This window comes from Podarcis gaigeae, assembly GCF_964106915.1.
Source record: "Podarcis gaigeae genome assembly, chromosome: 15".
NCBI lineage: Eukaryota > Metazoa > Chordata > Lepidosauria > Squamata > Lacertidae > Podarcis > Podarcis gaigeae.
Window position 1 is genome coordinate 7,510,535 of NC_139692.1, and position 13,299 is coordinate 7,523,833.

The following is a 13,299-nucleotide window of genomic DNA, read 5'->3' on the forward strand; positions in this document are numbered from 1 at the left end:
AATGTGTTGTTCACCTTTATCTTTGCTCAGCTATATGTAGAGAAAAATGAGCATTTTTACACACACATAAAATATGCTATAAGCAGATAAGAACTGCAAGCAGATAAGAACTGCAGCTTTGAGCTCCTACTGCCCCCAGTTAAATGCTTCTAGTTGGATTAAAACCCTGCTTGCTTCTCGGCTCAGCTAACACAGCCATGAGTCTGGGGAACTCTTAACTCGTGACAGCCTCGTCAGCACTCAACCCCCTTCCCTGAGCAAAGAGCTTACTTCCTGTCATTTCTCCAAACAATCCAATTTCCTTGTTTTATCACTATCTGCAAGTTAGTTACCGTCACACAAACAGCTTGGACAGCTGGCTCAAAGCCTATATTCTAAGACAGAAAAAGAGAAAGATTGCCTAAGAAGGCCCAGCCCTAACCAATGGGCCCCCAAATCTCACCCTCCCAACCAAAAACCCCCACCCATGTATTTGCAGAAAGAGGCATTATTAGCAGATTAAGAGACTTCTGCCACATCAGCTGAAAAGCCTTCATCACCATATGCAGGTCTACATGCTGGTGACTTTTCTAGGTCTTCCTAGCACTGGGAAATCATCTAAGGAGAGGCAAAGTACTTTCTACACCCCCCCAGCCCCCTTCCTTCACAGTGCCTGCTTCAGATCCCACTCCCCACAGCTGACATCCTCCTACTTGTCTATTTCCCCTTCTCTCTGGCAGAAGACTTTTTAAAGCCTTCAGGATGCCTGTGTGATGAAGCTGGTGGCACTGAACCAAGGTGTAAAACACCCAGCTGAACAACACAGCTGCTGGGAGGACACAAATGGGAGGGCTCCCAACACAGAGACACCAGCCCTCATGTAGATGTGGAGAACAATGAAACCTCAATATAATCAGTGGGCTTCCAGCAAGCTTCACTTACCTGTCCCTAGATAGCTTCCTCAGTCTTATTTCTGCACTAGAGGATAACAATACAGTATTGCAAGGAAAAGATAGACCCCCAACAAGGAAAAAGGCAACTAAGAATAATGGCAATAAGCTAGAATGGAAAGCTGGAGGCAAAATGAAAGCGTTTTTGTTTTTCAGTAACTAGAGACTGGTTTATAGCATCTTCATGGAGACAAATTATTCCATCAGAAGCAATTCAAAAGTGTACAGGGGAAGGCTGGTCCCTTTTTGCTACTGTAGATATTACCAGAGTCTGACCACCTGTACCATTGGCACAACCGAGGCTGTTCGTTCCTGCACTTGTACAAGTCTCCAGAGTCCATGCAGCAAATCTCTGCTGCTGCAAGGTTGGATTTCCCCTTTCCATGAGTTTCGCAACCGTCACACATCCCCTGATTTACAGTAACCAGATCAGCATATGAACTTACATGTCCTGCTTTGAATATAAAAGACTACTTATTTTTTGAGAGAATAACCAAGAATTTTGCATGCCTACCATTTGAACAATTATCCACCTTGTTTTATTTTGGGGAAGGGCCAGAACTCAGTAGCAGAGCACAGGAAGATTTAAGGTCCAACACCTGGTAACCCCAGTTAAGAAAGTCTTGGGAAAAGAGAATGGGAAAGGCTATACAAGAACCTCAAATGTCCTTGCCAGCCGAAGCAGATAATAGTAGACACTGTGGCCAGATTAAAAGCTGCCCTATACCAGATCAAATAATTAGTCTCTGCCTGAAGGTGCACTGCAATCACAAACTCACATCCAAGAAAGCCATAGTCAAGGGCACACTCACATTCATTAACTCCTTGGACCATGCTGATCAATCTGCTGTTCAACGCTTTAAGCCAAAAAGGACACAAGGATCAAACACCCAGGACTTAGGCTACAGCTCTCCAAGCACCCTGTCATATAAAACAGGACTAGATGGTGCTCTGGATAGGTCCACAGACTGAAATATGATAACAAATTCTGATGAAAATGAGTAATTTAAACTCAAATAAAGTAGCAACTATCACAGCAGGCATCAGATAATTTTGTTGCTGTTGTTGATTATCAGATATTAGTATTTATGTCTTTTCGTAGGTCAGAAGGAGGCTCCAAGCAACAAGAAAGATGCCTTCCCAATGGCACAGAAACAAAGGGAATTGCTATACTGAGTCAGACCATTAGGCCACACAGCTCATTATTGTTGACAATGACTGGCAGCAGCTCTCCAGGATTTCAGACAGGCTTCTCTTCCATCCCTATATCAAGGTGTTCCAGGTTGCACACAAGGCAGATGCTATAGCATTGAGCTATGGGTCTTCTGCTGTTATAGAAAGCTGCCTTAAGCTAGATCAGATCTTCAACCCACCTAGCTCAGTATTATCTACACTGACAGGCTGCAGTTCTCCAATGTTTCAAACTGGGGCCTCTCTTGGCCCTACCTGGAGCTGCCAGGACTTGAACCTGGGAATTTCTGCATGCAAATCAAATGCTTTACAACTGAGTTACTGCCCTTCCCTCACTGGCAGAATGAGAGAACAATGATGGCAGAAATGAGTTATTTCTTCACAATCCCCTGTATTTGGCTACATTTACAGATGCCCCTACTTGCATTCAAGCTGTCTCCCTACTGGCTTCATGGCCCCAAACTCTTGGCTAAACCAAGAAGGTGCTTAGGAGCAATTGTGTGTAATGTCAGTCAGCTATGTGTCCCATAAAGCAACTGGGGCACTGAGAGACGTGCCAGCTTTTCTGAGTGGTCTCAAGCACCCTTCAGATTCCATCAGCTTCTGAAGTGAGCCATTTTACTAGGTCTGCCACAGAGGGAAGTCACTACTTAAAATTCACCAGGAAGTTATCTAACTATGACAAAGGAGTCATATGTATTTCACCCTCCCTCCAACAACAGAGACTGAGAAGTGTGGTTTGGACAAACCCCCAAGAGAGTTCCACAGCTGAGATGAGGGGCAAGTCACACACATCATTATTTTTAGGGCCACAAACATGAGGTTATCAGGAAGTGCTGGGAACCGTAAGCAGGGAGAATGTGGTTGCACTGAGGTCCTGCTTGTGAGGTTCCCATTGTCATCTGGTTGGCCACTGTGAGAACTAGACAGGCCTTTGGTCTGATCCAGCATGGCTCTTTTTAAGTGAACACCTCCAGGCAGACCTGTACTTCCTGTGGCCTTTAGAGGAGATTTGAATGTGGGTTTCTCATAGCCTAACTATGGTAAAGGGTAAAGGGACCCCTGACCGTTAGGTCCAGTCACGGACGACTCTGGGGTTGCGGCGCTCATCTCGCTTTACTGGCCAAGGGTACCTCTTGAGAAAGTTTGTTTTAATCATTTTCAAATTGCGCAGTTTCCAAGACAGTAATTTAGAGATTAAATCAAAGCTTTCATTATTGGGGTTATGAAAAAGAGTTTTTTCAGCTCATTATCATACATATAACACTGCTTAGAAATGCCTTAAATCAATAATATTTACATAGAAAGATTATATAGGAAAGCAGCCTTAGTCGCTGCAGTTTTCCAAGGATCTTTTAACTACCTATTAAGACAATTGCATAGGACAGTCATGTGCTGTAGCCTCCGGCCCAAGATAGCTTTTTACTACAACGGATGACCTTTGATTTGCTACAATCTACTGATTTAAACAAACATTTATCAGTGCGATGTACATGTTCTCAGCTTCCTCCTTGGGTACTCAGACCCAATACTAGGACCGGTAACCTCACATAATTAACAGCAGTATTTTGATTTAAAGTGCCACAAGAATTTAAAGTTGTCATGTGACAAAACATAGCTATTTAACATTTCAGTCTCTACACCAGCAGCTCTTAAGTTAGTCCTTATTTCTGGAAGCAGTGCCTTCCTGGGATGCATATCTACTTAACATTTCTATCCCTACTAACTCAGGTGTCAATAAATCAACATAACAAAGGCTTTGCGTGAGCTATTCACACATGGCAAAAAGATAACACTTATCCCCAAAGCATTTTCCACTGTATTGTTAGAGCTAGAAATCCCATAATGCAAAAGCCATCTTGCCTCCATCTGCTGCTACACATGCTTCTGCAGTGTACCACATGACCTTGAGATTTAGGCTGAGCAGATTAGTCAACCTACAGAATGTTTCACAACCACCTACTTTCATTTCCCATTTAAAGACAATCCACAATGGCCTTGCTTGGGGATTTTTGTTATCTTAAATGAGAGGGGCTTCTAGCAACTTCATGGGAATAGAATACAGTATAAATAGAGTCCAGCATCTGTCCTTTATGTGGTCTCTCTTGTATACCAAGGGGCACCAATCAGCACAGCCAACGAAGTAGCCAAGCAATGAGACTGCATTGTGAAATTTTGCCCTTTCATAAAAAGAGCTTCCTGCACCAACTGGCTGGCTGCCATTTTTATTTTTATTTTTAAAATAAAGGTTACCTAATTCAGGTTGCAGTTCTGAACACATTGACTGGGGATAAGCTCCACTGAACTCAACCCACGACAACATCCTGAGTGAACATACCCAGAATGACAAAAGTTTACTCACTTAAGCCTCAATTAACTCAATGGGACTTACTTCTGAGTAGACATGGCTAGGATTGTGCTGTCAATTGTCCAGAGACATATTCACACACCTAAAAAAAACCCAGTGGGATATGAATTTCAATACAATCCCTCTTGTCTCCCAGCTCAGGAAGCTTTTATTTGATGCCACTGGTCTACCATGCCCCAATGCAGAACCAATATGGCAGATGCTGCAATTACACTGACATGCAGTTAAATCCTAAGCATGTCTCCTTAAAAGTAGATCCCACTGTGCTCACTGGGGCTTATTTCTAGGTAAGTGGACCTCAGCGTGTAGGATTGCAGAGCACCCAACTTACAAGTCGCACAAATCACTCTTAAGAGACATGATGACAGCAAAGCAGCTGTGTCCACTGCTTGCCCCCCACAAAAAGTGCAAACCTAGGAAGAATAGATGTGGCACACTGTGGACAAAGAACAGTCCAGTCACAAATTGGGAAATGCCTTGGATAGGGTGGGGAAGAAGGGAGAGAAGAAGAGAAGGGAGGAATAAGAACAAGAATGCATTAGAGGTGGGCCCACAGGCCTTGGACCTTGGACCCCAAAGAGGAAAAAATAAGGAGCAACCGCTAGAGAAAAAAAGCTGAAGGGCAGTGGAGGAGGGAGAAGAGAAGGATTATTTATATGCATTTATTTTTAGACTCGTTACCCCTCGGGGCAGCGCCTTGTCCTCTGCACTGAGGGTGCAAAAGGGTAAAAAGGAACATACAGTATTAATATAAATGATAATGCTGTTAAGTCATCCCTTCCCATCACTGCTGCAGCCACTAGCCGGCGTCAACCATAGGAGGGGCTACATAAACCCAGCTCCCGTCAAAGACCACCTTCTACACAACACCACGGCTCTTCCTGATTGCTAGTATTTGGGAGGAAGAATAACATTTGTATTACTGGGGTGTGTTGGGGTTTTTTTGGGCCGGGGAGGGAGGGAGGGAGGGAGGACGGGACACTGCTGAGCAATCCACAGAAAAACAAGGCAGCAATAACAACCTTGATTCCGATTGTTCTGTTCTCTGAAAGCTGCAGGACCGAATTTCTTAAATAATAATATTATTTCTCTCCTCCCACCCCCCCCCCGGATAATCCTCCGCAGGGAGTCCGAGGAAGCGGGCAGGTGAGGCGGGGGGCTCCCCTTTCCCCGCCCCACCTGCCTCCCGGCGCCGCTACTCACTGAGGCGGGGCTGGGAGAGGTAGTCGCGGGTGACGGCGGCCGCCTGCTCCCGCGACGCCCCTCCGCCGCTCAGCTCCGACACGGCTCCGTTCACCATCCCCCGAATGGCCCGCAGCGCCGCCATCTTGTCGCCGTCTGGGCTGCGGCGCCACTGCGCAGGCGCTCATATAGGCGCTCCTCGCCGGGCCCGGCCCTCCCTCCCTCCCTCCTTCTCCGGACTCGCCCCTCCCGCGAGCCGGCGGGGAGGACCCGGAAGTAGCAGGAGGGGAGGCAACGGGGGGGGGAGGGGGAAGGAGCTGGCCAGGGTGCTGAGCGGAGGCGGGAGGGAGGGAGGGAGGGACGGAGGGGGGCATCTGTTTTCAGCCAGAGCTCCACGGGGAGCTCCTGCGACCTAAACCCTGGACCTGAATGAGATATATATTTCATATATATAAATATCATATATTATCAGAGAGTTTGGCAGTGCTCCTGAGCATGTGCAGTGTGCCAGCTCCACCCTGCTGTGTATTAACTGCAGTTTATCTATCTATCTATCTATCTATCATCTATCTATCTATCTATCTATCTATCTATCTAATATATATAATGATTTTCCATTTTATACATTTCAATACTTTTACAATCATATTAACATTTCAAAACTTGACTTCCTTCCCCCTCTTTCTGCCGTTCCCTAAATTTATTTTTTACATTTTCTGCATACAGTCTTACCTCATGTTGCGAACGCTGCGGGTTACGTCTTTTCAGGTTGTGTCCCACGGTGACCCGGAAGTACCAGAAAGGGTTACTTCTGGGTTTCGCCGCTCATGCATGCGCAGATGCACAAAATGTCATGCGCATGCACAGAAGCGGTGAATTGTGACCCATGCGTGCACAGACGCGGGTTGGGTTCCATTCAGGTTGTGAACGGGGCTCCGGAAAAGATCTCGTTCACAACCAGAGGTACCACTGTATACCAATTAACTTAATTTGCTCATTTATTCATCTACTTTAAACATATACAGTTGTACCTCCGGTTACGTAGCCCTCTGGTTACGTAAACTTCAGGATGTGAAAGTGGAAACCCAGAAGTATTTGACTGGGTTTTGCCACGTGCACATGGGCAGAAGCAGCCCCCAGGTTGCAGAAATGTTGGGATCTGACCGGACCTCCGGAACACATCCCTTCTGCAACCAGAGGCACCACTGTACTCTTATAAAACTGCAGGTTATTACAGTAATCCTGCCAATGTTCTTATCTGTTTACAGTTTATTTGTAAATATTCAATAAACCATTTCCATTCTTTTATAAAAAGCTTGTTATCTTGATTTCTTACTTTTTTGGCAAATTTTGCCATTCATGCATATTCCATAAGTTTTTGTAAACATTCTTCTTTTGCTGGGACTTCTTCTTTCCATTTTTGGGCAAGTAACATTCTTGCCACTGTAGTCACACATATGAATAAATTTCTATACAGTTTAGGTAGTTCTGTCCCTTTAATTTCCAAAAGGAATTAACTGCAGTTCATAGAATCAAAGAGTTGGGAGGGCCATCTAGTCCACCCCTTTGTAATACAGTCCCCCATCCAGTTTGAAACCATACTGGACCCTGCTTAGCTTTGTGAATTATTGGTGCCCCCCCCCCCCGCGTGATGACAGCCTTTCCTTGCTAGAGATGCCAGGAACTGAGCCTAGCACCTTCTCTACATAAAGCATGTGCTCTAACACTCCTTTAAGGCCCTGCCAGCAAGTCTCTCGAAACTTCTTGCACTTTGGAACCATGCAGAAGTAAAGAACAATCGTGAGACAGTCCTCATTTCCCCTTCTTCTCAGCCACAACTGGTCATCTTTTCCTTCTCCTCTTGGGTGACTAGTAAGTGCATGATACAGATTCATAACTTTTTCCAAACATAATAAATGAGCATGTTTTCCTAGCTCAGGCTGCAAAGTATGATATCAAATTCAAGGCACCACATAGCGAGGGCAAAACTCATCACACTTCTGCATATTGTAATTGTGATAGTTCCCAGTGAAATATCAAACTGTCTGCAGACTGCAGCTATTCTGAACCTACACTTAATTTTCTCATCCTTATATCCTCTTTGCAAAGCAAAGCTCTGCTTCATTCTTTGCAGCAGCAACAACAGAAGAAAAACCCTTCTGGAAAAATAATGAAGCAGTGCTCACTACCTTTGCTAAAGATGAGCCCCTCACATATGATACTACCTGGAGAATATTGAGTAAAATTCCCCTACTGCTTAGGAACAGGGTGAAGAATCTGAAGAAACAGTTTTTGTGATATGTGCTATTGACCCCAATACAGTTTCTGACTCCTTTGGCAAGTGCTTTGGCACATAACACTAAAGGGCACACCCAATTCTAGCTTGAGCTACATGTTCTGTATGTGAATGTTATTAAGGCGGCATAGATTTATTAGAAGAGCTTCCACGTCAAAGGGCATGTGTGCCAGGAAGTCCCACACTTTATTTATTACCATTTTTAGCAGCAATGTAAAAAAACCCCAGCATAAGAGCAAAACACACAGTATAATTTTGTAGTCATAGATATGGCAACATTAATATTGGCTCATAATATTGATGTAACCATATCCACCAAATAATAATAATAATAATAAAATTTATACCCCACCCATCTGGCTGGGTTTCCCCAGCCACTCTGGATGGCTCCCAACTGAATATTAAAAACACAATGCAGCATTAAACATTGAAAACTTTCCTAAACAGGGCATGCAGAAAAAAACCCTTAATGATGCTAACAGTGATTTGGTTCTCTCTCTCTCCCCCCCCCCCCCAATGTTGTGCAAACCTGTCTCAAGGAGAGAATTCCAGCTTCTATACCCTACCAAACAATACAATACTTTTTGTACACCCTTATTTTGCAAGTGAGCCTGCCTGCTTTTCCTTAACCCCCCACCCCAGCCCTTCACAATGGCAGATAGAAATACTACTTTCTGAGAGTTTTGAAAATACAATATCCCCACAGTGAAAATGCAATATCCTGCAGTGCGGTGGAGAAAGAGATGTGCCCACAGTGTAACAGATGATAAACAAATATGTATTGCATAATAAATTGATTGTGGCAAAAAGACCCAAGTCTCTACTCTTCTGAAGGGATAAACAAATAGCAACATTTATCCTGGTCTGGAAGAATTGTCTGCATGAACCATAACAAGGGCCGTAACCTGTAACAGTTATCTGCCACTGCAGCCTTTATTACTCAAATATTGGATTAGATACCAATCACAACTGGATGATAAGCCTCTGGGGAAAAAACAAACAACCTACTATAATTGGAGCAGTTTTTAAAAACACTGTACCTTCGAGTGTTTTTTTATGTGTGACTTAGCTAGTAATGAGCAGCACCCTGGGCGGTTTTCAACTAAGTTTTACTCTGAGTATTGTCATTGAAATAAATGAAAATGACTGTTACTGTAGGTCCATTAATTTCAGTGGGTCTACTCCAAGTGAAACATAGCTGAATACTACCCCCTAAGTCCAGGGATGTGAGAGGTGGCGTTTCTGTGTGGGTCCTTTCTGGTGGATGAGTACATGCATGGCTGGCCCAAGACATTTTCCCACCTGTAGTAATGGACAGGATGGCCCCTCCTGCCTGTTTCATGTACACAGAAGCTGACTGGACTGACAGGTGTCACTTACTGGTGTTGACCTATAAAGTCTTACACAGCTCAGGACCCCAGTGCCTTAAAGAACCACCTCTCCCCATACAAACCCTCTCAGACCCTGTGCTTGTCATCTGAGGCCCTTCTCTATGTCCCACCTGCCTGAGAGGTTCGGAGGGTGACATCTAGGGATTCACCCATCCTTAGAGTGGGGTGTGCTGTTGTGCCAGACCTATAGTCTTTAGGCCTCTCCTTTTTGGCTCTAAAGGTCATTTTCCTGGGCCACATTGTTGCTTGGATGTTGTCATCTTCCTGCATATGGGGTTCTCTGTCAGGGGTGGGTTTGAGCTGATGGACACTGTGAACTATGGGTTAAAATTAAATGGTCTCATGTCTTGAGACCAATCCCCCATGTCCGGTTGTTCTGAGATAAGGGTACCATGTGTCATCACTGGGTTACCATAGCGATACCAGGGAGGTCAAGTGTATGACTTGTTGAGTCATTTCATGACTACGTGTAGAGATGGGTATCATAGTCTCTAGGACATTGCATGCCTTGCTGCTGTCCTGTTTGCATGTCAGGAGCCTGAGTAAGGTGTAAGTCGGTAATAAAAAACACCAGTCTCAGTGAAGTTAACTCTTCATTCAAAAAAACTAAAACTACACAGTCCTAGTGATGCCAGCAACTCTTCTCAGTACCGGTAAGTCTTGCCCCAATGAGCCAGTTGTGAGGACTGAAGGTCCCTGCCTTCCCTTCCTCTCTGGGTTTTTTTCCAAGCTATCGTAGACTGCATCTGTACGCAACCAATCTCTCCTCTGATCTTTTCATTTCTCTGTGTTTTCTAGAAGACTGGGGGTGGGGAGCGCATGTCTGTCTCCTGGCCCCCTCTCCCCCCAAGGGTCATCTAGCTCAACTCCCTACAATGCAGAATATGCAGGTTGCCCATACGGGGATCAAACCCACAACCTTGGCATTACCAGCTCCTTGCTCTAACCAACAGAGCTGAAACAGTGGTCTACCTAGTCCATGGAATAGCACTGGATTATGAGCTTGTTTCAGCGTTAAGCTCAGAATCATGGAACTGTAGAGCCCAAGGTTCATCTAATCCAACTCCCCCACAAGTCATGAATCTTTCCCCTAATGCGGGGCTCGAACCCACGACCCAGAGAAGAAGAGTTCATGCTCTACCAGCTGAGCTATCCCAGGTTGAGAAATGACAAATTGTTCTCACTTTACAGGCTGGTCTTGGAAAGGGGCCATCTTTGGATATAAATCTTTTGATATAAAGTCAACACATCAAAGCCTGCTGCTCCAGGGTCACTTAAAGCAGATTCCGTTGTTTCTGCTCCTCTTGACGCAAGCAGGATTTCAACACATCCAGTCGAGTCAATGCAGCCATTGTTCACTGATTTTTCGGCCTAGTACATTTCCCCTTCTTCAGACATCTCACTATCAGCGCATAAAAGAACCATTCATTCATGGTAATGCCCCCAAATATTGTGTGGGTCAATTAGGTGAGGTGCTCATGTCTTATTTGAGCCTTAGGATTGCAGCGTTAGAATCATAGAATCGTACGGCTGGAAGGGACCGCAAGTGTCATCTAGTCCAGCCCCCTGCCATGAGATTAATAGTCTTCTAGTCCCACCACCCTGAGATTAATAGTCTTATGTTCTACTGACTGAGCTTTCATGAAGCAAAAGCAACTGGAAAAATTTTCAGCATCAGAATCATACTGCTTCAGAGATAAATAGGTGTGATAGCTCTGTCAGTAAAGCATGAGGTGCTTCATCTCAGGGTTGTGGGTTCAAACCCACGTTGGGCAAAAGATTCCTGCATCCCCAGGTAGGACAATAGGAAAGCTCAGTTGGTAAGAGCATGAAACTCTTAATCCCGGAGTTGTGGGTTCAAGTCCCATATTGGGCAAACGATTCCTGCATTGGCAGGCAGAAATTCAACAGGGGCAGCTGTCTCCCCATCCTAACCAGATGATGTTGAACAAAGCTGTTGAGGTCCGCCACAAAAACATGGTCATTCTGCCAAAGGGCCACCATTCTGCTCTCTTCTTGACCAAGGGAGGTGCTGCTTTTGCCTCATCCATTTTTTCACTTGTCCGGCTATGGGTGTTTTTGGTGTGTGTTTGGTCCCCCCCCCCCCCGCAGTTATTGTTTTTGAGTGAAAATTTATTTCCTAATGCCTTGTTTCCCCCCAGTACTGATCATCACCAGTAGAGCACGAGACTCTTCATCTCATCAGAACTAGACCATTCTATGATCTATGACCAGCAGCAACAACTGGTAACAAAAGGCAGGCTGCATTTCGGCCTAGTGGCTGGAACCTTTAAACCAAGCCTGCCTTGAGTTATTGGTTGCTAGGCGGCACCCCAAAGCAAGCAGGATTTTTGGGTGTGTGTGTGATGTGGTTTTTGTTTTTTTGTGAGAGCACAGAGGCCATTTTGTAAGGTTACCATATTGGGTGCTTTAACACTCCTAGAGTCTTTCTGCTACAGGGCAGCTCTATAAATTAAGTCAGTCAATATATATAGGGAAAGCCAAGTGTAACTTTGAGAAGGATCTGAAATACTTCCTTTGAAGCTTGAATTTGTTTTATTCTGGATTGTTTGATTTTTTATGGTGGGGGGGGGTGAACCATGTACTCCTTGGAGGGGAAAGTAGGATAAAAATGCAATAAATAAGCTCTTCTGCTTACATCCTTAAGAAAGCTGGAGGGACCAGCTAGATGGAGATGTCAGTTGCCAACCTGGTGCCCAGAGATCTCCACGTGGTCACAATTGGACCTCTGCCCATTGCAAAACTCACCTGGGGAATTTTGAACACTGCTGGGTACAGATACCAGAAAAGTTGCTACATTACCACATGAATTGGTAGCATTGAATTGAAGGCATGAGGAAGACCAGTATGCAGTCTGTTCCTTGACAAGGTTGGGAACATGTCCCGGCAGGCGATGGAGATCTCCTATCCCAGAGAAAGACTAACTGTGATGTAATTTCGATTTTAGGGTGATGGGGCCAGCGGCTCTGAGGAGATCAGAGATGTATCAGAAGATAGTCCGAGTCGTGTTGGGGTTGCTCTTCGCCAGTTCTGGTAGGAAGTTCCTGGAGGAAGACAAGAGATAAAAAGTGGGAAGATCACAATATTTATTTCAAGTGCCCTGGCTTTTCTTTCTTCTTCTTATGGACGCAACTGAGCAAATTCTGAATCATTTTATCTGTGGATAAAATTATGAGGGTGTGTGTGTGTGTGTGTGTGCAAGCAAAAGTCCTAGGTGTCAGAGTCAACCCTTCCAAACTGTTAGGCTGCCAAGGCAAAGGAGATAAAGGCTGTCTGTAACCAGCAAGAGCAGTTCTCCTTAGAATAATAGAATCATATATTTGGAAGGGACCACACAGGTCATCTCGTCCAACCCTCTGCAATGCAGGAAGTTGGAGTTATTGTTCTTTTTTGCTCAACTGAGGTTTTAAAGCAGAGATTGGATGGCCATCTGTCATGGAGGGGGTTGGGCTAGATGACCCTCAGGGTCCCTTCCTATTCTATCATTCTGTGGTTCCCAGACCAGCAAGCAGACCCAACCCAAAAGCATTTCTAGTGCCCAGGAACACCACCTGACATGCCCCTTCCCTCCTTTGTCCAAATCCCCAGCTTTGAGAGGTGGGAACAAGAAGCTACTGTTTTGAAAGTTAGCAACAAGAAGCTAACATTTTACTGATTGGGAAAATGCCACCCTTCCTTTCCACACAGTGCTGGGGGTGTGCCCCCCAAGGTGGATCCTGTACAGGAATGAGCTTTGCCTTTACATCCCAGCTGGCTCTCTTGTTCTGTCCTGGAGTGAAGCCAGAGTCTTCTGCAGGGACCAAAAGGCAGACCTGGTTGTCATCAAGGATTACCACAAACAGGTAAGAGGCGGATTTTGCAAGCTGCAGGCTGGGAATGCTTTAGTTTGGGAGGGAGGAAGCGAGGGAAACCTCACTTGAG

At 45.1% G+C, this 13,299-nt stretch overlaps 3 protein-coding genes across 3 annotated transcripts in view; 2 read left to right on the forward strand and 1 right to left on the reverse strand.

Moving 5' to 3' along the window:
• ATP6V1B2 (ATPase H+ transporting V1 subunit B2) overlaps nt 1–5,896 on the reverse strand; it is a 28,193-nt gene extending 22,297 nt beyond the window's left edge. The window contains exon 1 of the mRNA XM_083713635.1: nt 5,692–5,896. Coding sequence (XP_083569761.1) covers nt 5,692–5,815 — 124 coding nt within the window. The 5' untranslated portion in view covers nt 5,816–5,896. The remainder of the gene's footprint in view (nt 1–5,691) is intronic.
• The window catches only part of LOC310832095 (beta-4C adrenergic receptor-like), a 685,807-nt gene that overhangs the window by 388,931 nt on the left and 283,577 nt on the right, over nt 1–13,299 (forward strand). The gene's annotated exons all lie outside the window — the stretch shown is intronic.
• Nucleotides 11,793–13,299, forward strand: part of LOC310832041 (uncharacterized protein) — a 38,625-nt gene continuing 37,118 nt past the window's right edge. The window contains exons 1-2 of the mRNA XM_083713373.1: nt 11,793–12,411; nt 13,066–13,220. Coding sequence (XP_083569499.1) covers nt 12,330–12,411; nt 13,066–13,220 — 237 coding nt within the window. The 5' untranslated portion in view covers nt 11,793–12,329. The remainder of the gene's footprint in view (nt 12,412–13,065; nt 13,221–13,299) is intronic.